General features: G+C 49.0%; 1 protein-coding gene across 4 annotated transcripts in view; it reads right to left on the bottom strand.

The window, feature by feature from the left end:
• The window catches only part of NEDD4L (neural precursor cell expressed, developmentally down-regulated 4-like, E3 ubiquitin protein ligase), a 295,709-nt gene that overhangs the window by 4,891 nt on the left and 264,228 nt on the right, over positions 1–26,590 (bottom strand). For all 4 annotated transcript variants that reach the window (XM_012725849.1, XM_012725846.1, XM_012725847.1 and 1 more), the window contains 11 exons: positions 21,916–21,981; positions 19,780–20,009; positions 18,232–18,353; positions 16,113–16,183; positions 15,462–15,557; positions 9,009–9,082; positions 7,279–7,339; positions 5,788–5,847; positions 4,425–4,532; positions 3,205–3,301; positions 2,461–2,533 (listed from right to left, as the gene is read on the bottom strand). In XM_012725849.1, the coding sequence (XP_012581303.1) occupies positions 2,461–2,533; positions 3,205–3,301; positions 4,425–4,532; positions 5,788–5,847; positions 7,279–7,339; positions 9,009–9,082; positions 15,462–15,557; positions 16,113–16,183; positions 18,232–18,353; positions 19,780–20,009; positions 21,916–21,981 (1,058 nt within the window). The remainder of the gene's footprint in view (positions 1–2,460; positions 2,534–3,204; positions 3,302–4,424; positions 4,533–5,787; positions 5,848–7,278; positions 7,340–9,008; positions 9,083–15,461; positions 15,558–16,112; positions 16,184–18,231; positions 18,354–19,779; positions 20,010–21,915; positions 21,982–26,590) is intronic.

The raw sequence follows: 26,590 nt of genomic DNA, 5'->3' as shown, positions 1-26,590 counted from the left end.
GACTTAACCCTTAGGCCACAAGGGAGGCCCAGATGCTGAAGCTCACTCCAGCCCTGAGGCTGCCTTTGTTTGCTAGGCTTCTGGCCTGGGGGGAGAGGGAAGGTTACTAATTGTCTGTGACACCCAGTTAGAAGCCTGCCCAGAAGGCCACCTGAACGGGAGATGAGAGACAGTGGAGCTCAAATCCTTCTAGTACCAACAGCTCGCCATAGGTGTCACCAGAGAAGCAAGGCTGTGCCTATTTCTGATGTGCTCACGTGTTCTCCAGCAGGCCCTGAGCCCCCCCAGTGCAGAGGGGGTCAGCCAGCCTGAGGCCTCACCCCAGGAGCACAGCAGGCTGGAGCCAAACCCGCAGCTCCAGAACCCCAGCCCTATGTCACCTTAATCTGCTCAGGCAGGAACTGGCATTCAGAGTGGAAGCGGCATTTGTCACCAGCCCCTGAGTATCAGGAAGCTGGCTGGGGGGTTTCCAGTCACGTGGTGATGGTGAGGCCTCCAGACTCATGAAGGCTGCTGGGAGCCATGAGCCCATTTGTACAGGACCAACGTCAAGTTCTGGCTGTGTCAGGCCTGCTGGTGACCCTGGACCTCCGCCTTGTTCTCTGCCCCTGCCTACTCTTTGGGAAATACTGAGAGTGCTCGCAGGGGCTGAGGGGTCCAGACACAGCGCCAGGCACACAGTGGGCACCCACACGGGTGCAAGCAGCGGGTCACAGAGGGAAGCCTGTAGGGTGGACTGCTGACCTGTGTCTGTCACGAAGATGGCCACATACACTGTCAAGACTAATGACAATTTAATAAAACATAAGCTCCAGGCCCATCAGCCTAATTTATCTAATTTATGAATTACTTTCTACTAGCTCACTGAATCCTAGCTCTTCGGGTACGCCAGGGTTTTTGTTTGAAGATTGTGTATTTGATATCTTCGTAAGACATGGACAAATTTAACATATCCAAGGCCATGTGTGTTTGTGGAGCTGTTGTGCTGACAAAGATCTGCCTTCTCCATTACAGAACAATTTTTCTGGAGCAGAGCCAGGCTCATCCCACACTGGCAGGGCTGTGTCACCGGCACTGCCACTGCCCTCCACCAGGGGGGAGTTAGTGGGGGGCCCTCACTGTGATGGTCTCTTCCTCCCCTGGGCAGACCTTCACCCTGCCTAGGAAAGAGCAGTGACTTGAACCCTGGCCAGCCATGGGAAGCTTGGAGAAGCCGCAGTGCCCAGGCCACACAGTGGACCAACAAAGTCCAAACCTCCAGAGGGTGGGACCATGGCATCAGGATTTTTATTTAAGCTTTCTAGGTGGTTCCTGACCACAGAGGCAGCTGGGCCCCTAATTTAGTGGGCCCCCCGAAGACTAGATCTAGCAAGTGCTGAGAGAACCCACAGTTCTGGGGCTAGCTGCCTTTCAAATGGAGACGATTATAATCCAGAAAACTACACGACTTCAGTCTTGTAAGGAATAAAAGCTCCAAACAACCAAAACCACCTTCTCGTAGAGGCAGGGATGGCCGGCAGTGGCCAGTGTCACTGGCTTTCCAGGGGGGACAGCCATATCCATTTCAGCCAGTTATCCAAACTGATATAAATTAAACAGAAGCAAAAAATCTTTTGCAGACAGTATTTCTCACCACCACCCTCCAAGCACACACGGTTAAGACAATTCTCTAAGTTGGCATGTGGAGGTGAAGGAGGTGAGCCACACCAGGCTGCTCAGTGTGGCCAACTCAGGCATCATAAGAAAGGCAGGCAGGGGGCTCACCACTGTCAGAGGCCTGCTGCCCTGGCTTCCCACAGAGCCTGGGAGAACAGCTGAGGTGGGAGCCTTCCTGAGGGCCCAGGGCCTGGACTAGCCACAGCTGATAGGGCCCTGTGAAGCCCTGGTGCCTGCGTCCACCTCTGTGTGGGACTTACAGGACTCTTCAGAGGCAACAGACACCCTGCCCCTCACCCCGTCCGGTCCAGGAGGCCTCCTGAAGATGACCACATTCTACGTCCCCTGGGCAATGCCCCCTGTGTGACCTCTGACCCTCTCCACCATCACGCTGGCACCAAAGCAGAGACACTTAGGGACTGCTAACAGCTACGGAAAGCTTTTAAAAACAAGTTTTCTATGGGGAACTTTATCCCGAATTCTCAACAACCAATGAGTGAAAACCCAGTATTTCAAGGTGGGGAGCTGTTGCATCTGTGTATGGCAAACAGGCAGCAGAACTTCCTGGAATCCTCAGGGAAGACAGGGCTTGCAGGGGGGCATTCCCCGCGGTGCACAGGCCCGCTCAGGTCTTGGACTGGGGCTTAGCAGCATCACTACACAGCTTATCTTCCCTCTGTGTCCTGACACGCACATAGCCAGCGCCACGGCCGGAACGTTGCTGCCTAGCGAGCCCAGCCCAGGGTTACATGCGGCGAAGTGTTTAAAATGCTGCTTGTTGATGACTGGGATTTTGTGACTCACCATGTGTGAGCTCTGGGCAGTTTTTCAGGACTCCCCCATTGCTCTATTGTAAACAGCTGAGGACCATTGGAACCTGGACAGAGAAGGACAGACACGGTCAGTGTGTGAGGCCCTAGGCCCCGCAAAGGTGTGAGCTCAGAGCAGAAGGCGTTTGGGTCCAGAGTTGCAGAGACGCTCCCTTTGACCCCCCCCCTTTGGCAGTTAACATTTGGTGTTGGGGGACCTGAGGTGGGGACAGCACCTTCAGGATGGGGTGGGCCCCACTTTCACAGACCCAACAGGGAAGGCAGACAGCTGCGGCCTCTCAGCCGACCCCTGGATGTTTATGTTTATAATGATTCTGGGGGGCAAAAAGGTGAATTGTGAGCCTCAATATGCCGCAGAAAAGGCAATTTTGAGGTCTATAGTAAATACTGAAGAATTCTACCTCCTGTCAGTGAGGAGTCCTTTAAACCGTTTGGTTAGAACCAAGTAGATGATTCGACAGAAACCGATTATTTATGCACAACCAAAAAAGCAAGAAAAAGACCAACCTCTGGTTTCTGTACAAAGCAATCCCACCTCCCCATCACCCCCCTGACCCCCTCCCCAAAGGTAAGGCTCCAGGCAGCCGGGGACAAGCACAGGCCGCCCCTCCTGCTGGGGCTGCTGTGGGCGGAGGTGGGCATGGACTGCGTCCCAGGGCCAGCGCGAGGCCCTCCGAGTGTCGCAGGAGGAGGAAGACCTGCACCGCGCCCCGCTCACCGTAGAGCTCGGCAAATCCGTTCATAGGTACGCGGGACGTCCCCGTGACAAACTGCAGGAGTCGGATTCGCTTCTCGGCGTCCATCAGCAGCACAGCCTAGAAGAGAGGCGGGCGGTCACTCAGAGCACAGGCCTCCCGGCCTCCCAGGTAAAGGCCCGGCCGGCCACAATGCTGGCCTCTCTCGTTCAGCGAGCAGTCTCCCGCTTCTGCCAGCAGGTGAAAAGAAATGACATCAAGAGCAAGCTCTGTGATGGCACTGAGCTTCGTTTCTGCCCGTGAGGCATGCAGCCCCCAGGCCCACAATCACCATCAGTGTTTGAGAAGCGTCAGACAAGAGGGAGCCGGTGAGGTGGGGGGATTTCGGATGGCAGACAGTTTTCTGAAGAGAATATCTTATAAGAGAGAAGGGAGGAGAGAGGAGGGAGGGGAGGCAACCGCGGGTGGTCCCCTAAAATAATTGGACTGACAATTGAATCAGTTTTACTTAAAGAGTAAAAAAAAAAAGCCGAATGAGACCGGATTCGGATTTAAAGTCTTTTTTCTTTTCATTTCTACACATCAGCGGACGCTTGAAATAGTGTTAGAAACGGACCCTCAGACATGGGCGATAATTTACAGGGCTTATTTCTGCACGAAACAGTTTTCTCCCTGTAGCTTTCCCTAGCTTTCTGCTTAGCCTCGGGCCTGCTCCCTCTTCTTTCCTGTCTCTTTTACCTGGAGTAGGACGAGGATGCTGCCCGCAGACAGCAAACCAAAGTTTCATTTGTCATCACAGACCGCGTGATATGAAAATCAAGATGTGTGTTGGGATTCACTAAAAAAGTGGGGAAATGCTATTTTGTAGCCAAACTGGCATTTTGGAAAAGCTGGCCTCCAGCATGCGTCAGCCCTGAGAAGTTTATTTACATCCTGAAGAACCGATACCGGGTGCAGTTACCTACTTTTCAGTTGTGCTACTTAATGGGACCCTGCAACAACAGCGGTTTTCATCTGGGGGCCAAGGAAGGGCAGTGCTTCGCTAAGGGTCAGCTGCTCCGTCCAGGGAGCTGTCTGCTAGAGTCAGAGGACACAAGGCGGCTGCCCACGCACCTCCTCTCGCCCCCCAGGACCCAAGTGCTCACAGACAATTTCCAGGAACTGTTCTGGAGGAAGATGGAGGAAGGCAGCCCAGGCCAGAGTCAGGAGGAGGGGCCGGGCTGGGCCGCACAGGCCGCCTTACCTTCCAGAACCACTGGATGACAGGGTGGTTCGGGCAGTAGCCGTTCTTGTAAATAGAATGCTGCCTCCAGTCATTCACGTCCACGTCCCCAAGGCCACACATCAGCAACTAGGGAGGAGAGGGGCCAGGTAAACGGGCGCAGGAGCGAGGACGCCCGCACCCGTGGAGAAGCGGTCTCTTCCCCTTGCGGCAGCTTTTCCTGTGCAAAGCAGGTGAGCCGGCAGCTCACAGAAGCAGAGGGAGAGGAGTCGTGCTCTGAATTCCACCGGCCCCAGGCCTCGGAGATGGCGCAGGTGACGTGCGGACCTATGAGAACGCACGCAGAGGCCACGGCCTCTCACGCTGGAAATGAGAACTTATCTCCCTCCTTCCCACCTCTCTGATCTCAGCACAGTGCTTCCAGGTTTTCTTACGCTTCACTTCCATCTGCTCGTGACTCAGCTCTTCCCCTCTGGGAGGTCGTTTGTCTCCATATAGGAAAATATCTCCCACCCACGAAAGCATCAGCGCCTTACAACATGAGGACTTATCTCCCACGTCAGCTCCGACGATGGCAGCCGGCCTCCCCCGCCAGGCTCTGTGCCTTGCCCAGCCAGCCCCAGGCGGCCTGCAGGCGCACCCCACTAACAGGGAAGGCTGCGGGGGGCGGTGGGCCTGTGCCGTCACTGAGGTCCCCCTGCCCAGCTCCCTCCACCCCCCACGGTATGATTTCTGTGCCATCATCTACCACCACGTTTCTGCGTTAAGACAAAAGGGACAGCTGAGCTATGGCGCACATGTCACTGGATGTGGCTGGACAAGTGGGACATAGAGTCCCAGCCACAGCTTCTTTCTCTCCTCGCTTCTCTCAACACAGTGATGGGTGATTCCTTTGTTTTCTAATAGCTAGTTCTTGCCTGTGTCCACAAAAAGGAGCTGAAACAATCTAATATTTAAGCTACTTCTGGCTAGAACCTTGTTGTTCTTGATATTTTCCTCACTCAACTAAGTCACATGAGGTCCACAGGCCCTAATAGCTGCTCACAACTCACCTCCTGGCCAAGACCCCACTGGAGGCCACGGAGGGGCAGGAAGGAGCACAGGCCCTTGGCCAGCCTGCCTCGGAGCTGGCTGTCCCGGGGGCCATGGACAGCTCCTCAGCCAGAGTGCCAGGCCTCCCGCTGCCCAGCTCAGCCGGCCTCTGCTGGGCCTCTCCTGGGCTGGGGGGGCTATATGGGACAGCTGCCCTTCACCCCCCAACATGAGCGTGCAGATGAGTCCCTTAGAGCCCTATAACACTGGGGAGTGGAGAGTATTCAAAGAGCATTTCTGTAAGAGATGCCTCAAGAAAATCTCCTTTAGAGACGCTGTGTGCAGTACGAACCTCCAGTTCATTTTCATCGAAGATTTTAATCAAATCAATAGGCAGCAGTTCTGTGAATCCCTGAAAGAAAGGAGAAAACAATCACCCTCTATGTCTTTTCCTTAAAAGGAATGCATTTTGTGGGGGTGGGGAGGGGGAGGAAATGTGGTTTGGTTAGCTGGGAAAAATCCTTTTGTTACTGAAGATGTATCCATGGCTGTACCCAGAACTGCAGTTCTAATAAAAGCAGAAGCAGACAAGATAGAGCTTTTGAGAAGCAGTAGGATCTAGAAGGTTCAGGAAACTGCTGAAGCCCTATGAAGATATGGGCTGGCCTCGGCAGGCGAATTCCAAAAGCCCATCAGGACACACACTCCGTGTGCCTGTGTGTGGCCACGTGGCATACGTTCAGGCCACAGGCCACAGGCCCGCAAGGGGACCTGGCTGAAGCGAGGGATGTGGCAAACAGCTGAAGTGTGGCAGTAGGCAGTGAGGTGGCGACAGAAGGGGCCAGGAGGACGGAGCCAGCTCCGGCTTGTGGGTCACCCCGAACTACAGAGGGACCCCGGGGGCTCCATGCCACTGCCTGGCACGTGGCGGGTGCGGGGCGTGTGCATCACCGTGCGGGGCGGGACTCTGCTGCCTGGGGTTTCTTGCTTAAATAATGAAACCTGCGGCCCACTGCCTCCTGCTAACTCACGCTTTCTGGCCTGGGTGTGCGCATTTTTTTGGCTAAGCTGAGCGTTGGGCCCTGGGGGAAGAGTTGGGTGTGCGCAGCTGAACAAGAACCCTCGCTGGTTCAGTGGTGTGTTATGCTGCTACCTTGGGTCTGCTCCTGTGTTTGCCTTAACTAACAAGCATCAAGACTTAACAAACAACTTCACTTTTGGTCCAGGTAAAGCATTTTTTAAAATGACGAGGTCTCAGCATCCTCCACTCGGGCCTGGGTGTGTCAGTGACGTGACACGCTAGGATTGGGAAGTGTCTGCTTTTCCCTTAACAGTGCCAGCACGAGGGGCCTTAGTATCTGAGAAAACCCAGGTTACAAATATGGGTCTGACGTGGACCTGTGCAGAGTGACGTCTGTGAGGAGGGCGGGCATGAAGGGGAGGGAATAAAAACAATAGTCAGCGTGCAGAGGGCAGGTGCTGCTGCGGGCTGGGAGCCGTCTTTCAGGCTGTTCACCCCCCAGGGCCTTTCCCCCAGCACTTCCTCTTCCGGCTGTTCCCTGGGTTCCCCCCCCAGAAACCACGGGGCAGTGATTTGGGCTCCGGAGGGAGTGGGAGGGGGTTTGCACTTCTGGGCTAAGTCTGTAAAGAGTTCTCTTTACAAACATAAGAGCAGCAAAGCTAAAGAACGCTGAGCAAAACCAAAACAGAGGACCGAAGAGCAGCCACAGCCACTGTTGGGGTACTGTTCCGCGAGTGTGAGCACCTCCACCACCACCCAAGGGGAAGCTGACCCCGCGCCCTGGGCCGGTGGGTGCGGGCTGAGTCCCGGGGGCTCACCCACCTCCAGGAAGGCGTTCATCTGCTTCTGGACCCTGTTCACGAATCGCCACTGGATGACCAGGCTGTGGGAGAGAGGACCCGTATGTGACCATCTCATTGTACCAGGGCTCACTTCTGAGCTCACAGCTGCGACTGTGTCTCACCACTGCGCTTCGTCATCAGTTCTTTCAAGAACATGTGCAAAACCTAAAATCCCAGAGGATTTCAAAAGACGAACTGCTTTCGTCCCCTCTTCTCCTTCCAGTCATGTTTACTGGATCAAAGTTAGGGTGTAAAGGTGACTACTGGAGAAAAGAGAAAAGGCCAGAGGGCAGCCCCCCATACCTGTATGAACAGGTAAGTACATTTTTAAAGGAGTACCCAGTACATGTTGTCACCTGACATCTCATTCTTGAATACAGACTCTCAACACTGACGTATCTATCAGCAAAATGCCTACACTAATACTTTCATACCAAAAACTGGAGGAGAAATGCTAAGTCCTCTTTACATAACAGCCCCACAGAGACCATTTTTCCTGTGGTAACACTCAGTGCACCAGTAGATCTGACTGCCAGAGAATTCACTTCGATTCCATGTAAGGCTTTTTGCCTTGAGATGCACAAGTTGCTCATCACAGAGGCCTCACCCAGATGTGGTGCCATGGCAACGGGCCTTGAGGACCAGGCTGTGTGGCTCACCCCATCAGCCTTTGCTGAGCTTTGCGCAGCTGTCAGCTCTGTGAGGCTGCTGTGTGCATGGGGAAAACCCGCTCGGGAGCAGCTGAGAGTCCAACCACCCTTTTATCAGAGTGGCTGAAATTGCCTGACCCCACCCCACGAATCTGCTATCTGGAAGAATTTACTGCAAAGAGTGACACCCAACACATATCACACAGGTCTTCAGTCTTTCGGCCCTGACCCCCTGGCCTGGGGTGGCTCTAAACGTGTACTAAAGCCTGTACTTCCCAAGGGGAGAGGGTCATCTGCTCTGTAATAACAGTCCAGGTTTTCGAGGGTCTCGAAGTGGAGACCCCAACACCTCCCTTGTTCCTTATGAGGGAGGGCAGTAGATGCTCCTTGGCTGATCACAGGGGTAGGCCGAGACCCTGGCCCACTAATCCCAAGGCCTCTGACCAGTGAAGGTGAGCAGAGAGGAGGGGCCCTATGAGCGGAATGGAGCACTGGTTTCTGACAAGGGGCACAGTCTAATGGAGAGCCAGAGAGAAGCCCCTTTGCCTCACCTGGCACCCGGGCTGGCGAGGCCTGTCACGCTTGGCCCAGAATGCACATTGGAGCCGCACACTATCAGACAAGAAAATGTGCCAGGCCCCAGAGAAAGGTCTTCCACCCATGTGAACCACCCTGGGATGCCATCAGAGTTCCCCACTTCGTTTCAGCTATTTTCTTGACAGAAAGGTCAGGAGAGAGATGAATGATCTCATTGGTGGTTGTGCTGAATTTCACCCCAGGGTTCGCTAACACTGGCAGCCGGTGGAGTGACTCAGTTTTAAGCTAGCTGGCCACAGACAGTTGGCCATTTTACCCGGTAACACAGACCTCCTCCCTCTCCTCCTGACACTGCTCCTCCCCAGGGCAGCTAGGCAAAGTCGTACAAAAGTCACAGTGCTCATCCCTGAAGTCGCCTTCCTATTGGCCAGAAAGGAGCTCGCATCCTTGCCAAAGTGTCCACGACAGGGACCTGTCAATCTACTGTCCCGTGGAGTCAGAGCGTAAATGAGTGCAAACATACTCAATATATTCTCTTTTGTTTTCATTGGTGACCATGATTTCTGATCCATTGGGCTTCAGATCCACTTGATAAGTCTGTAATTACAAAGATAAAATAACGATCATCATCGCGAAGTTATTCTGCTCTCAGTACTGAGTAGTAATGTCTCCTTCTCAATGTGTTCAGAAATCTCTCCCGGCACAGGGGCTCTGTGTACTAGAGAACGTCTAACAAGCCTGTAAAGTGGTTCAGATGTTCCACATTTAAAGATGCTATCACTGAAGGCAAATTATTTAATGGTTATTTATGAGTTGTAATCATTCTTCATCTATTAGCCACATGGAGAAGAGTAATAGTTTTTTTTTATCTGCTATGCATTTATCAAGGAATTAATTATGCTGAATAGCAACCACTAAAGAACAGGGCACCATAGAGACCATAGAGCTCCAGATTCTAATGCATTTTACTTGTTTTCTGAAAATTAGATTTTAGGATCATAAAAAAGGAGGCAAATGGGAGAGTTAAGAAAAAAAAAAAGCTGTTTAAGCAGCCAGACCTCGGAGCGCCGTCGCCACTGTGAGGCCCTTCCTGCAGCCTGTTCTCAACAGCCTCCTCTGCGGGGCCTGGGGCAGAGAGAGACACCAGAGTAGGTCTCATCATGCCTTAAAGCAAGAGCTGGCAGAAGGCAAGGGACAGAGAAGCCTCACTACTTTACAAGTAAAATCTCTAGAAATGTTGAAATGGAAAAAAACCACCTAGACCCGCTACCCAGAGATAATAATCACCTGGGTCTCTTGCTGGGATTCTCTCTTTTTCTCCATCCCCAGTCAGGGAGACCTCAGGGAGAAGGGCTTCCAGAACAAGTTCCCGGGTTGCATCTCTCTCAAGGGTCCAGGCTGAAGTCTGCTCTGGGCCCTCTCTCTACCCTGCCACCCCCCACCCCCCTAGACAGACAGCGCCTCTGTGCCCTACACCCCCACCCCATCCCCACCCATCTTTCTCCTGGCCCCTTCTCTGTTCAAGCGCTTGGCCGCTGCTTCTCTGGCCTGAGACGGCCTTTCCACTCGCCACGGCCATCCTCGCTCTAGTCCTCCTAACATTTTTCTCTTTTTACCCTCTGCTTTATTTGGGAAAGAACCTGCTTTTCCCACCACGTGACTGAACTGTTCTCACACTGTCAAGTCAACTCTTCACTGTCTTGGGTACTGGCCTTTGTTTCCCCCAGTCCTTCCCGGCGCTCCATCTCCCCATTTCTGTTTCTGTCTTTCCATCTCAGCCCCGTTTGGGGGTTATCGGCTCCACAGTCCTCTATACAGGCCATGCCATTCTCTGGGCATGTGAGGCCGTTTTGCTCAGCAGGCAGGGTGGGGTGTTTTTCCTACTGAAACATTTCAGTTCCTCCCTAGTTACTGGGAGGTTGGTGGACAGTTGTATGCCTTTGTGCTTTTAATAGGCTCGTGGTGGCTTCCCCTCGACTTATTCTTCCTCAAAGTGTTTTGCTACTCTCGATCGTAATGGAATCCTCTATCAGACTCTCACCAACAGCATGTTAATAAATTCAACCCCATTCTTGGTATTGAGAATGCATTTAGCACGGTTCAGCTACAGTAAAAGGGGTTTTATTTTCAGAGAGATGCAATTTCCAGAGAGTTATTATTGACTGAGAGAGTGAACTACAGATGAGAGAGGGTGAGAAGGGGAAGGGAGACAAACAAAACCATGAATGCGTCCAAGGTGGCAAACAGAGACGAAAGAGCTAGAGAGCAATGGTTTTATCTACACTGCTGATGGGAGTCTAATTGGTTCAGCCTTTTCGGGTGATAATTTGGCACCAGGCAACAACATTTTCGTGTGTATATTCCTTTTCATAATAATTCCACTTTTAGAATTTATACCAAGGGAACAAGTTGGTTGGCTAGTTCTTGTAGGCATAAATAAACCTTTTTTTTTTTTTTTAAAAAAGAGTATAAACTATATATTCTAAGATTGTATTCACTATACCATTTATAGAGTGAAATACTGGAATAGCCTAAAGGCCTACAAGAGGTCTCAAAACAACGGTGGCTGCAGGGGAATTCTGTGCAGCCATGGAACCTGCACACATCTGTATTGTGGACATGGGAAGGTCACCATGTAGCAGAACCACATGCACTGTACATTCCCATGTCTGCAAAAGGAAAGCCAGGTACGTGTGTGTGACCAAGAAGAATTCTCTAACACATAAGAGGGTGTGATGCTTCTTTCCCAGTGACAGGGCCTGTGGATGATTTTTATGGCACTGCTTGTACTTTTGTGACAAAGATTAATCTTTTATAATCAGGACAAATTTAAAAGTTGTTTTTGAAAGAAAGGGGCATGCTACTGTGCTAAGTGAGGGTCAAGCCCTCAGGGGCCTGGAGCACAGGAGGAGCCGGAAGGGCAGGCAGGGGAGGAAGCTAAGCCTGGCCCCTGAGCCCTGGGGCGTTGCTGGCCTTCGGGCCAGGCTTTCAGGGGTGTGGGCTCTGTCCTTCTGGGGCTCTTCACAGACACCATTTTGGGGGATGGTGAGGCTGCTACTGAGATTCACTTTCTAAGCTCTTGCCGAGTGTCAGGCTCCAGCAAGCTGTCTGTCCCTCCATTTCCACAGGAGTGAGGCTCAGCAGTGAAGAGGGGGTGGGTCAAGTCCAAGTTCATTTGCCGCAAAGCTCTGGCTCTTTTATGGGGAACATTCCACTCCCCACAGATAAACTTCTCGGCCTGCCCACCTGCCTGGCCAAGGCCTCTAGAGCGGGCGCTCTTCTCCATGTTTTGCACACGTTCTCATTTCAGATACCCCGTGGCACATGCTGCTGCTGTGAACCTGTAATTAAGAATTTCAGCTAGCTGTGCTCCACAAGGGGGTCTCTTCCCGGTGGTGGTGGCGAGCGGGCATGTGCACGCACATGAGGGCACAGGGGTGCAGCCGATTCTGTCTCCGGGCCTATGGGGTCATACAACTACTGCAATCTGTTCCCTCGAAACAGTCACAGTGGGCCCCAGAAATCAGCAGCTCCAGATTCGCACCAACCAGAGAACAAATCACAAAATAATGGCAGCAGCCGCAGTGTCATGACACGAAGTGACAGCTGCCCCCCCATTCCATGGCCTGAGATTTCTAATTGTGGAGAGCAAGTAAATGGCTCATAGCACAGAGGGCACCAGGCTGCGTCCATACTTCCACTCTGTAGTAGCTTCACCCATTCAAGAAACGACTTCTACCTTTTGCTGGAGGGAGACCTGGGCGAGAATAAACTGCAATGCAGTCAGCAGTGCTGCAGAGGTGGAAAGAGGCGAGAGGCTTGCAGAGGCATCTTCTGGAGGCCCACAGTTTGGGTCCAACAACTCTATTTTGAGTGACCGGCCTGTTCCAGACACTGTGCCAAGTGGAGAGTACACAGCGGGGAGGGAAAGGCAGCCCCCACGCCACCACCGCCCAGATGGAGCCAGTGGGACATGCAGATGCTAGAGCACAGTCACACCAAGAAATGCACCCCAGCAGACAGGAGAGACGCCCCTCAAGTATATGGCCTGCCTGGGGGCTCCTGGAGCAGGGGTGACTAGCCTGAGGGTGCAAGAAGTGCTCCCAACACAAGAACAGCAGGAACCAAGGTCCCGAGGAGGATGGAGCTGGTATGCACAAGCAGCAAGCAGTCTGGTGGGACCTGTTCCCACAAGCGTGAGGGCCACTCTGCGATGCAAATCACGGCTGGAGCTGGATAGGTGGGAAGAGGCCACACGACCCCACGGGACAAATGAAGACTCTGGGTCTTCCCAAGGGGACTGTAAAGTCTGAGTTTTTTTGGGCAGAAGAATGACATCAAGCTTTGTGCATTTAGAACAGGCCACTGTGCCACTATGGGAGGCCACGGTGGGAATAAAGAGACTACGTAGGAGTCCGAGTCTGAGAGAGAAAACAGTAGCCAGACTTGGGGGTTGGTGGTGCAACAGACAGGTTTGAGGGACATTCGGGGGTCCACATCAGCAGGTATGGTGAGGCGCTGGCTATGGAGAAGAGATCAACCCGCGGCTGCTTAATTCAATTTGAATTTCTTCCCAGAATGCAAAATGGACACATGAGATCCCTGTTAATCGGGTTAGCACTCTAAAAAGGGAAGGCAGTAGTTTAATAAATAAGCCACCTAATCATTACCTTACTCATCATGGGTCTGTTTTGATTATTCCCAAGTCTACCTGATTCAATCCAAAAGGCAGAAAAATCCACAGCAAGAAAGGAGGTTTGAGCAGTGTTCCGAATGCATAATTGACACGATTTATACTGATCATCGGTGTCTTTATTGGAAGTCGACTTGCACACCCAAACATCTTGCGTCGTTTGCATCTTTTAAGTGGAAACATGTAACTCGGGGGCGCCCAGCTCACGGCTGCACTCGCACTGCTGACTTCTTGAGTCATGTGGTTTTCCCTAGTGTGACACCTACAGAGGCCTTTTGATGCCTTTGATACTCAAGTGGTTTGAAGCCCTCCTGGCTCTTTATTTTTCAACTCCTTCCTTGAGTAAAAATGAAAGGAAGACAGGGTTCCAGGGTCAGCCACGTGTCCCCCTTTTAGAACTGACCTGTAAGACCTTTCCATAGATCTAGTTTATAAAGAAGTAATGTAACTCAATGTATTTTGATTTTTTTATACTAGTAGTTTCTATCACTTACAAAATTATCAGCATTTTAAAAAACGACGTGAGGGGGCCTCCCTAGTGGCCTTCACAAGGGGTTAGAACAGCACAACACTGTGAATATATCTGCAGCCACCATAGCACAAGTCTAATCCCCGGCCAGGGAGTGACACACTTGGTGCGGTAGACTTCTGACCCACCCGCTGCTCCCCTCAGCAGTGGATTTCAGTCCATCTGCCTGTTCTGTTCCCCACTCTGTCTCTGGGGACACCTCCCATCAGTATATCAGTACATCTGCCTGTATCCTCACTCCCATCCCTCACCTCTGGCCTGTACCCCAGCTCGTGCATATATATATATATATATATATATATATATATAAAACGAGATGAGCACCCTTCTCATCTGCCCTGTTTGATCCAGGTGGCACCAACCGCAAGGGTTGGGGGTGTCCTGGAACCATGTGAGGTGCAATTAGGCTGTGAGGTAAGAATATGGGGGTGTCAAATGATAAGGTCACAGCTCACACACCAGGTTAAAAAGGTCTGAATTTTCACTGAAGGTTACAAGACGGTCAGTGGAGAATGTGTGTCTGAACAGGAAAATTCCAAGTTCAAGTTTGCTTTTTGAGACATGACATACAGAGCATAATGTGAGGGCATCAGAGGACAGGCAGGAAAGGGAGCAGCCTGAGAGCCAGGGAGGCTGCTCCAGCGGCAGCCGAGAAACCAGCATGGGAGACAGATCTGCATCTTCACCCAGCCAGCTGAGGGCCAATCTGGTCCAGCCCACCTACCCAGGACCCACACTAGAGGCGCTTCCTGGCTCCAACATAAATACAAAGCTATGCTGATCTCTCTGGGGTCATTTTTGTGTTTAACAGCATTTGTCCAGTTCTCACTGAGGCCTCTATGGAGTGGCTTCTGCTGCTTCTCCCCAGGACTCTGAAATCAGGAGGCCAGGGTTCTGACCTCCAAGCTTCACCTGAATAAAGCATGGTACCGTGGCACAACCAAAGCCATGTATGCATCTTCTTGACTTGAAAATCTCCAATGAGGAAAAAACTCAATCTCATTTTCTCTAGGGCGACCCTTTCAATGGGGTTCGCAAGCTCACTCACATCAAGGCTGTTAGGTCTGATCTGGGAGGTGGGGCCAGAGCTTTAATGGCAGGGCAGGTACCAGGCGGGGTGATCCCTGATCAGATCTCCTAAGAAGCATCATTATACTGGGGACAAAGGATCCAAAGGGTGGATTTAACAAACACATCTGGGAAGACTTTAAGGTGGCGGAAATTTCAAGCAATAACTGCTATCTTTGAACTTGACCTGTATGAAGAATCCAGACTAATGACAAGTGCCGTTGCAAAGCAAGAAGAGATGCTAGAACACCCAAGCTTGCTGAACCCCCCCAAGATGTTTCCTCACGATGGCCACACTGGAAAGTAGAGAAGAAAACCCAAAGTCCCTTAAAAAACGTCACTCACTCATAGCCTTGCATGTGCCTCACTAAGCAAACAACCACACTTGTTTTTGAAGCACTTAAAAAGTCTTAAAACCAAGGCAGAAACATCACTCACATTCAGATTTACTTTAGATTTGAGGCAGGCACTGGGTGGCAGCCCAGAGACTTTAGAATTGCTGTGCTTTTGAAGAAGCGGAGAGTGGGGTGGGGCCTAGGGTCCCCAGCCTGACAGGGAGCGCTGATTTGCTGATAATTAACATCTAAAGCTCCAGGTGCTTGTTTCTGACGTGCCAGCCAAATCGTGTTCCAGCCTGTGAGCGAGCAAAGGCCAGTGGAAGCAGGGCTGCCGCGACCCACACATACCTGCCCGAAGTTTTCTTCATCGATGCAGAACATTAGGTCCAGCTCAGTAGGGTCGTTTTCTAAGATCCATTTCAAAGAGTTGTAATATTCACTGTCCTGTAAAATGACACAGACGTTAAAATGAAGCCTTCGTCCCATACAAACTCATCAGAAAGTGTCAATTTTCGTAGTTACAGCCCAGGGCCTGCCTGTAAAGTGCAAGCTGAGCACCCCCTGCCTTCTGGGGACTTCTCCCCATGGCCATTCCCGAAGGAGTTTCTTCCTTTCCTGTATCAGAGGCCACAGCACCTTCACGTCTAGGTGACTGCAACCACTCTCCCCTTTATTAACTTTGTGACCTGTATCTGACAGGTTTTTCAAGGTCAGAAAGTGAGGATGGCAGGTGACTCTCTGACCAGCTGGTATCAGCAGTTTTTGATGGGAAACCAGTGGTCATGTGGCCTCCGGACGCCCCTGGTGTAATATGACAACAGCTTCTTAGAGAAGTCAGGGGCCCGATGAACTCCCTGAGATATTACATTCAGCAAGAGATGCCAGGAGCACCTGCTAGCATCTGTTGGCTGAATGTAACCCCCCCCCCCCGTCACCGTCGCTGTGACTACCACCTGGGTGCCTCACGATGGCCGAGATGCCCGCGCAGGTGTTACTCACCACGGACTCCATGTCATTCAGCGTTATTTGCTTCCCCAACATCATCTTGTAAAACGGTCTAATGAAGAAACCTACAATATGGCGAAAAGCAATGGGTTTCAAGTGTTGAGATGGCTGCGCATCGGAAACAAAATACTGGGTCGCTGGAAAAGCCACGGCATATTTTTTCTCTGTTTTCTACCTAAAAGCTGAACCTGTCTTCAGGGTGAACAGAGACCCAGACAGAGCATCGGCCTCCCCTGTGATGCCTGTGCAGAGTAAGAAGACGAGGGTGTGTGTTTTTCCTTGGTTGGGGGGTTAGTTAGAATGGCAGTGACACTCAAAGACACCCGTGCAGGAAGGGGACGAAAGACTTCCTGGGAGTGATATGCGCTTCCAGGCCAGGCAGGACTTCACAGCATAAACAGGCAGGTGAGTGGGGGAGGAGGGCGGTTCGAGCAGAGGGCCAGCACAGGGGCTGAAGGAAAATGAACTGATCCTCTAGGGAGGCTGAAGTAACTCCGAACAGGCCAAAGTAAGCCCTGACATGACCCCAATGTGGTGAATTAATATATAGCCACACTAGACAAAGACGGGGGTGGAGTGTCCTCCCAGTTAGAAATAAGTGTTTACTGCCCTGGCAGAAATAAAATATTGAAATTAGAGCTAGCAAATACCAGTAAAAATACATTAAAGGAAAAGAGCACATCAAATATTTATCAGACCCACTGAGGTTCCATAAATGTGGTGAACAAAATGCCCCCAGAAATCTCTACAGTAATTGTAATGCCAGCCTCAAATCTTCCATCCTCAACCATCTCGCCCCAAGATTCTTCAAAGATATTTCTGGTTCTCTTCCCTCACAGATGACTCCTGTATCTTCAGGGCAGTTGTTGCTGACCTTTGAACAACAGGGCTTGAACTGTCCAAACCCACTTACACATCCTCACAAACACATGTGTCTGCAGCAACACTGTACCTTTATTTTGATTTTCCTTACTGTTTTCTCTAGTTTGTTCTATCAGAAGACAACAATATATGATACATTTTTACATATGAAACATATGGTAAGGGTCTTCCTGGTGATGCAAGGGATTATAAGTCTCCGTACCTAAAGCTATTGGCAGCCACTGCAGCACGAGTTCGATCCCCGGCCAGGGAGCGGACCCACATGGAGCTGCAGACCTCTCCTGCTTTGCCCACTGCTCCCCTCAACAGTGTATTTCAGTGTTTCCTCCTGTTCTGCTCCTCACTCTATCTCTGATGAATCCTCAGCCCCCACACCTCTGGCCAATACCCCAGCTCCTGTATACATAAACAAATAAATCTTTTAAAGAACTAAAACATGTTAACTGACTGTGTCTTCAGCGAGGCTTCTTCTCATCAACAGGAGGCTATGTAGCAGTGAAGCTTTGCGGGAATCAAGAGTTATATGTGGGTTTTCAACTGTTTGTGTGGGGTGGGTGGTTCCCCCAACATTTGCATTGTTGAAAGGTCAACTATATTTTTAAAATGTCCAGATCTAGCAGAAGTTGGTATTTTAAGGTGAGAGATAAAACCCCCGGAAGGAGGTTTGACTTCTACCTTAACACACCTAGAAATTTATCCACGTGTCACGTGCTCTCAGTAAGAATGAGGGTATTTGGTGCCACTGGCCCAGCTGTGATCCCAGGGTCACGGTCTTAGAGGAGTTGGAATGTTAATCTGAAATTATTTTCAGTCTCTTCACATTTTTAAAAAAGTATAATGTGAGCACAAATGAGACAATGGCAGGATAATGGATAGATTTAGATCATTTCAATTAACTTTCCAATTAGCTTTTCCATCTGTCACCAAATCTAGCTGCCGCTAAAGAATAGTCTGGGAAACACAGAAAAGGCACAAATACAGAATGTTCTGTGCTTCACACTATTTTTTTAAAAAAAAATAAAACTGTTTTAAACTGTGTAGACACTATGTCTTTAGTGCTCAAATTAAGATGGCACCAGGAAAAAGTGCCTCCGTGGTGGGTAAAACATGAAAACAATAGACTGAATTAACGAGAAACCGCGATGCTCTGAGTCAGGTCTGCGATGAAGTGTGGGCACCTCACCAGAAGCCACACACAGAACTAGCCCTGTTCATCACTTCGATAACTTACCATCGAGAAGCTTCCCGTGAAATACTGCCAGACCAGCGACTCTTCCGATGAATGTGAAATAGGACAGGTGGTCCTCATTGCACAAGCCTGAATTGGGATTGATCTGAAGCGTGTAGTTGTCTCTGCAAGAGAGTGAAAAAAAAAAAGCCCCATCAATTTTTAAATAAGAAATGCAAGAATGTGAGCTTAGCCTTGCTGCCTGTCACCTAGCTCTGTGCACCTGCGATGCACTGCACCTTTGGGAGAGGAGAGCCTGGGGGCAGGACTCACCACGTAGGTCCCCCTTTTGATGACCGGCCACCATCTATGCCCTCTGTAGCTTCAACGATCAGAAGCTGCTAATACTGGACTATTTTTGATCGACAGACATGTCTATATCACATGGTTCCTTCAAATATCTTATGTGAGGTATTTGACCCCACCTCATGTGGAGGGGGCAGAGCCTGGCCCCCACTGGTGTAAGTCCTTGGGGCTATCTCTGTGAGCTGGAGGGTTAATTCTTTTAAGCAGCTTTTGCTTTGAGGATGAAGATTTCTCCTGGGCCCAACCATTACCCCGTCTGGAAAGGGCCAGGGGACAGGTGTGGCTGGGTCCATAACGCAAGTCTCCAGATGCTGACGTGGACCTAATCCTCCCGTTGGTCTCAAAGTCATGAAGCTCAGTGGTTTTCAAGTAGGGCCCCACAGACAGATTTCTCTGGGGGCATCTTTATGAATGTGGGTGACTGGGCATCTTTCCTTGCTACCCTGCCTACTCCCCACCCCACGCCCCCCACCCCCATGGTTTTATCAGTTTTCCCAGCGGGCTTTCCCATGGGACTCAGTAGCAAACTGGGCGATTCTTAGTTAGAACCACCAAGAAGGATGTGCTGAGGCTGCTTTCCCAGTGCCCCAAGGACACTGATAGCAGGTGGAAGATGTGTGTGTGTGTGTGTGGGGCCTGTCTGCTCTTAGAGCACAGGGTTGTGTAGCAACAAGATCAACACTCTTCTACAGGGATCTGAGGGCCAGCCTAAGCCTTCGGAGGGTTCATAGGCCAGAGGATGAATGGTGGCCGCATAGGTGGCCAGTGTTCGATTTCTGAGAAACAGCTGAATATGCCTCAGGTTCCATGCCTGGCAATGATGAAGCCCAAATGCAAAGGGAACGGGTTTGAGCTTTGCAGGACTCAGGCATGCTCCTTTGGGTTCTGAAGCACGGTGGGTCCTGTCTTTATCACTGGCCCTGAGTTGAAGAACCTGAAACTACTCTTGCTCAAGACGAGGATGACTTCCTGAAGTCTGACACTGACAAATTCTCCTGCATTAACATCACACATGGACGCTACCTCTTGTAAGCACCTAGCTCATTTTCAACTTAAGCACCACAGAGTACATCACTTCAACCACATAGGGTCAGAAACTTCTAGACTTACAAGGGGTGGGGCTTAGGGTCTAAAATCAGCTCTGTTAGTTTGTCTCAAATGACTGAACCCTTCATTAAGCTTGAAATCACTAAGCCCCCCTTGGTGGGGGAAGGGGGTACATCACAGAGCGCCTGGCACACTCACGTTGCTGAGTACTCAAAGAGGCCGTAGTAGGGGTTGAACATTTCCTTGGACAGCAGAAAGAACCATTCTCTGGCCACGCCCCCGTAGTCAAGACCCTTTTCTGATTCGAATTCAATCCACAGTCGAGCTTTCAGGACATCTGGTCTCTTCACAGACATGATTCTCCGGTAGGATTCTTCAAATATGTTATTCCTGTGAAGTTTCATTTCAAATCTGTTTGGAATATCAGCCTACACAAAAGAAGGAAAAAGGTACATAACTGTACAGTAAATGGGCACTGTTTTGCCCCAACTTCTGTGACCGGCCGCGGGAAAGAAAGATGAAAGGCAGAGAGGTTGAGCAAACAATTTATTGCTCTTGGACAGCAGCTGAGACAGAGCCCAAGAGTAGGGTCCGCAGCTACTGCCACCCTTATAGGGGGGAAGGGTCTCTTATATAGGTTTAAAACTTGAATTCCAAAGAGGTGATTAATCGCTATGTCCCTTGATGTAAGGCCCAGTTCGTTATCACCTTCATCTAGTCCCATTGCCGATGCAAGACCCCGTTAATTGGATGCAAGGCCCACAATTTATTACCGCCTTATCACCTTTGGATGCAAGGCCAGATTTCTTACTGCCCTTATCCGGTCCCTCAGTAAATCTCCACATTTGGTCACTCCCAACACGCATACTTCCCAGCACAAAAACAACAAAAAGCAGGGATGGTGGCAAGCTGAAATAGACGTGTTGTGGACAAGTGGACCTCTCCTTTGTGGGCTTTTCTTCACAAAGAGGAAAGCCTCACCCTTAGGGCTTGAGGCACACTGCACCCCACCAGCAGCTGTAGGACCCTGCCAGCCACATGCGCTGCAAGAAACTGAGCAGCAGGTGATGGTCATCTCTCTAAACCACCATGGCACAGAGCTCGCTCACTGGCAACTGAAAGGTAGCCAGCTACACGTTCCAGGCAAAGAAAGTCCAGGTAAGCAAAATCCGTCAGCTGCCCCACCTGGCCGGGTTATGGGCTTTCTCCTCTCCGGCAGCCACTCCAGCTGGCAGGCGGCACCACAAGCGTGCACAGCTAACTGTTGCCAGCGGAGCCGGGCTCTGCTTTTTGTGTTGTGGGAGGGCATGCTGGAGCCACAGGTATTAAACCATGAAAGAAGAGAGCCGGGGTGGTAACTACAATGTCCCAATGTAATTGGGAAGAGGCAGGAGATTAGCAAAGAAACACCACGGATTTTAGGTGTCGAACATGACTCGCTTCTTAGTGGTTATCCAAGGGCCTTATAACCGGGTGCTGGAAGTAAAAAAATCCACTAAATGGGAGTTGCCAAGGCCTTCCTGTACCCCTCAAAGTCTCGTCTGGAGGAGAGCCCCAAAAGTCAGTATTGGAGGGACTGGAGCCAGGAGAGACAGTGGCCAGATACAGGCAGCGGAGACGACCAGGGGGCAGCTGACATCTCCCATCCTGGAGGGCAGCAGCCAAGAAGTGGGGCCAGTGTAACAACAGGGAACGTGCAAAGTGAGGCAAAGACTGGTAAAACCCGCACTGGAATAAAGCCAGAAGTTGAAACAGAAGATGCACACTGGAGACGTGAGGAGATGCGAGTAGAGGCTGTTGTGATTAAAGCACTGCCTCGGAGAAACCTTGAGGGTTTCCCAGTGAGAATTACAATCAGAAAAATCACACTTGGTCCTAACATGCCCAGTACTATAGTTAGATACTGGAAAAGGTGTCTGCATTCTAACTACTGTAATTGAAACTACACTTTTGAATTTAAAGGGGAGGACTGGGCATTTTCTAACCAGGATCTAGGTTTCATGGACTCCAGTAACCATAGCAATTAGATGGGCTTCTCCAGAATTTTTTGACTAAGTCTCAAATTATATATATCCCATAAAAATGGTGTCATGCTTTATATGTTACAGAAGAAATGACCTTTCAGGTCATTTGATATGTTATACTAAGTTGATCTTCACTCACCTTATAGGTAAAAAAGAAAATTCAGATTAAAGATTCAGATGGACCAAAGCACAGTGATAAAAGGAAGGTAAAGTTTTCAGTGAACGTATCAAAGAACAATCAAGTTGGTCTTCCTGTCTGGTAATTTACAAATGACTTAAAAGTGGCATTTTAGGAAGATGTGTTACTCACCGGTTTCTTTAATTTCTTCCTAAAGTAGTCATATTTCTGCTTAAATTCTCTGGAGTAAGGAACAGCCTGTAAGATACATTTATACATGTAGATGGATGTTAACCATACACTTAAAATTTTATGTATTCTGAACCAACATTCAGACAATTTTATGAGACATACACCTTAAAGTTCTCACTTTCCATACGATGACTGTGTAATATCTACATAGTACTTGAGAAAACTCTAGAAATGACGAAGGCTTGCCGGCACTGGTGGTGCTTTCACGCCTTGAAATGACTATAGGGATTTCCAAGGAATCATTTAGGGATATGCCACACAAATTAACTGACGATACTTTCCATGTGACTTTAGTCTGAATATGAATCATATGTAAATTAAAAAAAAACTTTGCAGTTTAGTTATTGGCTGTTAGAATGTAACACACCGCACCACATGACCTACACGGGCCTTGGGAAGATTCTTCATACCTTAAAAATCTTTTGCGGCCTCCCTGGTGGCCTAAGTGTTAGGTCATAGTGCTGTCACTGCTACGGCTGGAATTCGATCCTATGCCAAGCTGCTAACCCACCTGTGGCACAGCAGACTTCTCTGCTCCCCTTAGTCGTATATTTCAGTAAATTCACCTGTTCTGCTCCTCACTCTGTCTCTAGTAAATCCCCTTACTCCTCCCACACCTCTGGCCAACACCCCAGTTCAACACACACACACACACACACACACACACACACACACGCCTTTCAGAGGAAATATGAGCAGAAAGACAAGTGAACTGATATTCTAGTCAAGGGTTATAAAATTAGCATTCTGGAAAAGTCTGCAATTTAGGAGTCAGAAAATTTGCCCCTTGACTTTTTAGTGGTTTCCAGCAAGGACTTTGTTCAATCTGGAATGCCTTCTCCATGAAGCAGAGAAGGGGAAACCCACACAAAGTGGGGTCTATAACAGAGTGAATTATCATTATTCAAAATTCTAGAAACTCATTTAATATTCTTTGTTATATTGTATAAGCAGCTTACAATATTCTAGCTCCAGAGCCCTGAAACCAGGTGACCATGTTTTTTTTTTTTTTTTTTTCCCCTGGGGCAGCAAAGCACTGTCTTCTGCATATATTTGGCATAACTGTGACAGCTGCAAACTTAGAGCAACTCATTACTTTTTAGAAGATAGTGTGAATTGAGCAAGGGTATTTCTGCTGGTATCATTCTGGGCTAAGTTAAAAAGTATAGGCCTCCCTGGTGGCGCTACGGGTTAAAGCACAGAACTATTAGGCTACCCACAGCCACTGCAGCATGAGTTCGATCCCCCACCAGGGAGTGCTCCATATGGCACAGCAGACCTCTCCTGTCTCACCCACTGCTTCTCACAGTAGTGGATTCCAGAGGATCTGCCTGTTCTGCTCCCCACTCTATCTCCAGTGAAATCTGCCACCCCCTGCACCTCTGCTTGTACCTCAGTTCTTATATGTAAGTAAGTCTTTATAAAAAAAAAAGTATAATGATCCTGAATGAAGTGTCCCTAGATTGCAAACCTCACGCCTTTATCTGCTTATTCCCAGTCATAAAGAGGAGAAAGAACAAAACTTGTGTCTCCATCCCGTTTTAAGACACGATCACACAAATACTATATAAAACAAACACAGAATTTCTAATAAAAAGCACTGATCACATCAGTGATTTGCTTTGTATTCAAGACCAATAACAAAATCACAGTTACACATCTTAAGAACATTCTCAAGACAATTTATTCCTCTTGTGGTCTGTTCTTCATTTTTAAGCCAACCTTCATTTTATTTTCCACTGAACACTCGATTTGACCACATATCATACTGATTTTGGGGTTGTGCTTAATAGAATAAAATCATATATGAATTCTGATGCCAGAAAAAGTAGAAATTTTGTCAGTCTTAGACAAATGCCAAAATAAGAACAAGGATGTTCTGACCTTGTCACCTAACAAACCAAGACATTCTACCTAGTTTCTTCAATCTCTAATGGTTCATTTGCTGAGTCATTCATCAGATATTTCCGAAGCACCTGCTTGGTGCCAGGCATTTTAGATGCTAGGGAAATGATGACACATCAATCAGAGATTCCTTCCCTGTTCCTTCTGGAGCATCAAGCTACTATGCGCAACAGGGAGCAAAAAATAAATAAATAGTAGTGAATGCTCTGAGGGAAGAAATGACAGAGAGTTCCTGGGGGTTACTTTATGTGAGGTGACCAGGGACGCCAGCTCTCAGAAGGGAGATCTGGGCAGAAGCCAGAGTAGTTGAAGGGAAACAAACCAAGACAGGATAGAGGGTGACGTTTCTAGTGTTGCCTGCTGTCCTTAGAGAAGGGCAAACTGAGCTGAAAAAGCTGCTTCCCCTTGTCATCTCAGGCCAGCTCTCCACCTGACTCTGTAGCAGACAGTGCCGGTAGCTCTAGACACCACCTCCCTCTGCAGAACTGCTTCACTGCCAAGCAAAAGGACTTGACTGGGCAAGCTTTTACACTCTTCCATTTCTAGAAATCTATGGTTCCCAGCAACTATTCTTTGCTTTTGTTACTCTTCTGAATGTCAAAAAAAAAAAAAAAAAAAAAAAAAAGAGAAAGCTTTGACATTTATTATTTTGAATGTTGAATTTGTATGAATGCAGGTTCAGTTGTCTATACTGACAAATTTCCCACAGAATATAGTTAAAAGTTTTGCTCCATTGTCTGACTGCATCTCACAGGTGCTGACTGGCTGTGGGAGGGGAAAAGGCTGAGGTGTTTCTGGCCTTTCTTCTTCTGAGGAATGATGCCTGGACATTGAGAAGTCATTGTCGTCTTTGGAAACTTATCTTTTCTCATTAGAAGTAATTCTTACAATGGAGTAAGAAGAATAGGCATTCATATTCTCCTGAAAGACTTAACAATATACCAGGAAAAGATCCCCACACAGAGCTGTCTCTGAGGAGGATTAAGTGGGGGTAGAGTCCTTGCACAGGACCAACAGCATTGTTCAATCTGGCATGGTGCTTCCATGCAATTAAACTTGTAAAGTAAACCTGCCAGAGCCTCTTTGCCCTGTCTTAACTATGCTTTCTTTTTTAAGCAAAATGCAACCTCACTTAGTACATCGGCTGGTTCTGCACTCAGAACTGGTCACTACTGTCCAGCCAACACCCTGGGGCCTGCACACCTCAAGTGCAGTTGCTGCTCTGATTTCTTTTGTAACTTTCGGCAACCCAGCTTTTTGTGCTTCTGAAAAATCAGCAATCACATCATCTTCCTTGCCTTCCTGGGGCTTCAAAGCAGCTGATTAGAAAGTTCTTAGAAAAGGACAGAGTGAGGAGAGAGGAGACGGTGTTCATCAGTGCAAAGGTTCTTGAGCAACACCTGTCTCAGGGCAGCTACAGAAAGGGTCTCTGCTCCCCTAATACATAGCCATTTTGAAAACTTTGGGAAAGGAGAGAAGAACTCCAGGTACCAGATAAGCAGGAAAACTCAAAACTAGAGTCAGCAGGCAGTAGACCCCTAGGGGAGTGCTTGGTTTTTGTGTTCAGTGGAGACCCGGACAGGTGTCTGCCCGAGGGAAGTGGCTTAGAAGACGTGACATGTCAGCCCAGGAAGGGGCAAGGAAGCTTCCCTTTTGTTCCAGACCATAAATGAGAGAAAAGCAAAAGAAACAGGCCTGTATACATTTATACCTCAAGCTTACATCCAAGTGGATATGTGGTCCATAGTTACACTAATCGGGGTGTAGGCACCCAGGTTAGGAGGTCAACAGGAGGGAATACAGGTGAGGACTTAAAAAAAAGTCCTGTAGAGAAAAAAAAAAGATGAGTGCTACACACACTCACTCACTCTCTCTCTCTGCACCAGGCAATAAACCACCACTGAGGACAATCTACAGCAGGGGACATTTCATGCCCCGAGAGTCAGAGATAACAGAATAATCTGGAAGAGGCTATTTTAAGAATAATTAAACAGTTGGAAGTATGTACCAAAAAAAGGGGCGAGGGGAACAGTGCATAAAAATAATAACTGCAAATACCAAGCACATTCAAAAATACTAAACAGAACCTTGAGTAATTAAACACAGCCACTGAAATCACAGACAAAATGAACGGATGAAAAATTATAAAAAGCTTAGGAATCAGCTGGAAGAACTGAATTAAGCCCACAACATAGTAACAAGAGAGACAGAAAATATGAAAAGCTAAGAGACAAGGAAAGCAGAGCATAAAAGTGAATGAAACTCAGGAATTGCTGATAGATGCAATGAAGATGTAACTGTTGAGAATTTTCAGAATGGATGAGAGAAATGGTCTTCACATAAAAAAAAAAAAAAATCACAGGGAGTCCAAAGTAGAATAACAAGAAAAAGCACATGACAGTAAAACTGCAGAACATCAGAAAATTCAAAATCAGCAGAAAAAAGATTTACTCCTAGTCCAAAAAAGGTAACTGGATTGACCACAGAATTCTCACTAACTCTCACAGAGACAGAAGACATGAAAGAATACTGAAGGGCGTAACCGTCAAACAAGACCCTGTCACCAGCTAAATTCACGCAGTGGAGAAGTCCTCTCTTCCAGACTCTCCTTGAGCCTGCTTGGGGGCAGAGATCCTCACCCTGCTTTGAGAACTCAGGTTCACAGTAACACAGAGGATGGTGCCCACACCCAGTGCTGCAGATGTCTAGC

The sequence above is a fragment of the Condylura cristata genome, unplaced genomic scaffold (assembly GCF_000260355.1).
Source record: "Condylura cristata isolate star-nosed mole 26May11 unplaced genomic scaffold, ConCri1.0 scaffold00016, whole genome shotgun sequence".
In the NCBI taxonomy this organism is placed as follows: Eukaryota; Metazoa; Chordata; class Mammalia; order Eulipotyphla; family Talpidae; genus Condylura; species Condylura cristata.
This window is presented reverse-complemented; position numbering and strand designations above follow the sequence as displayed.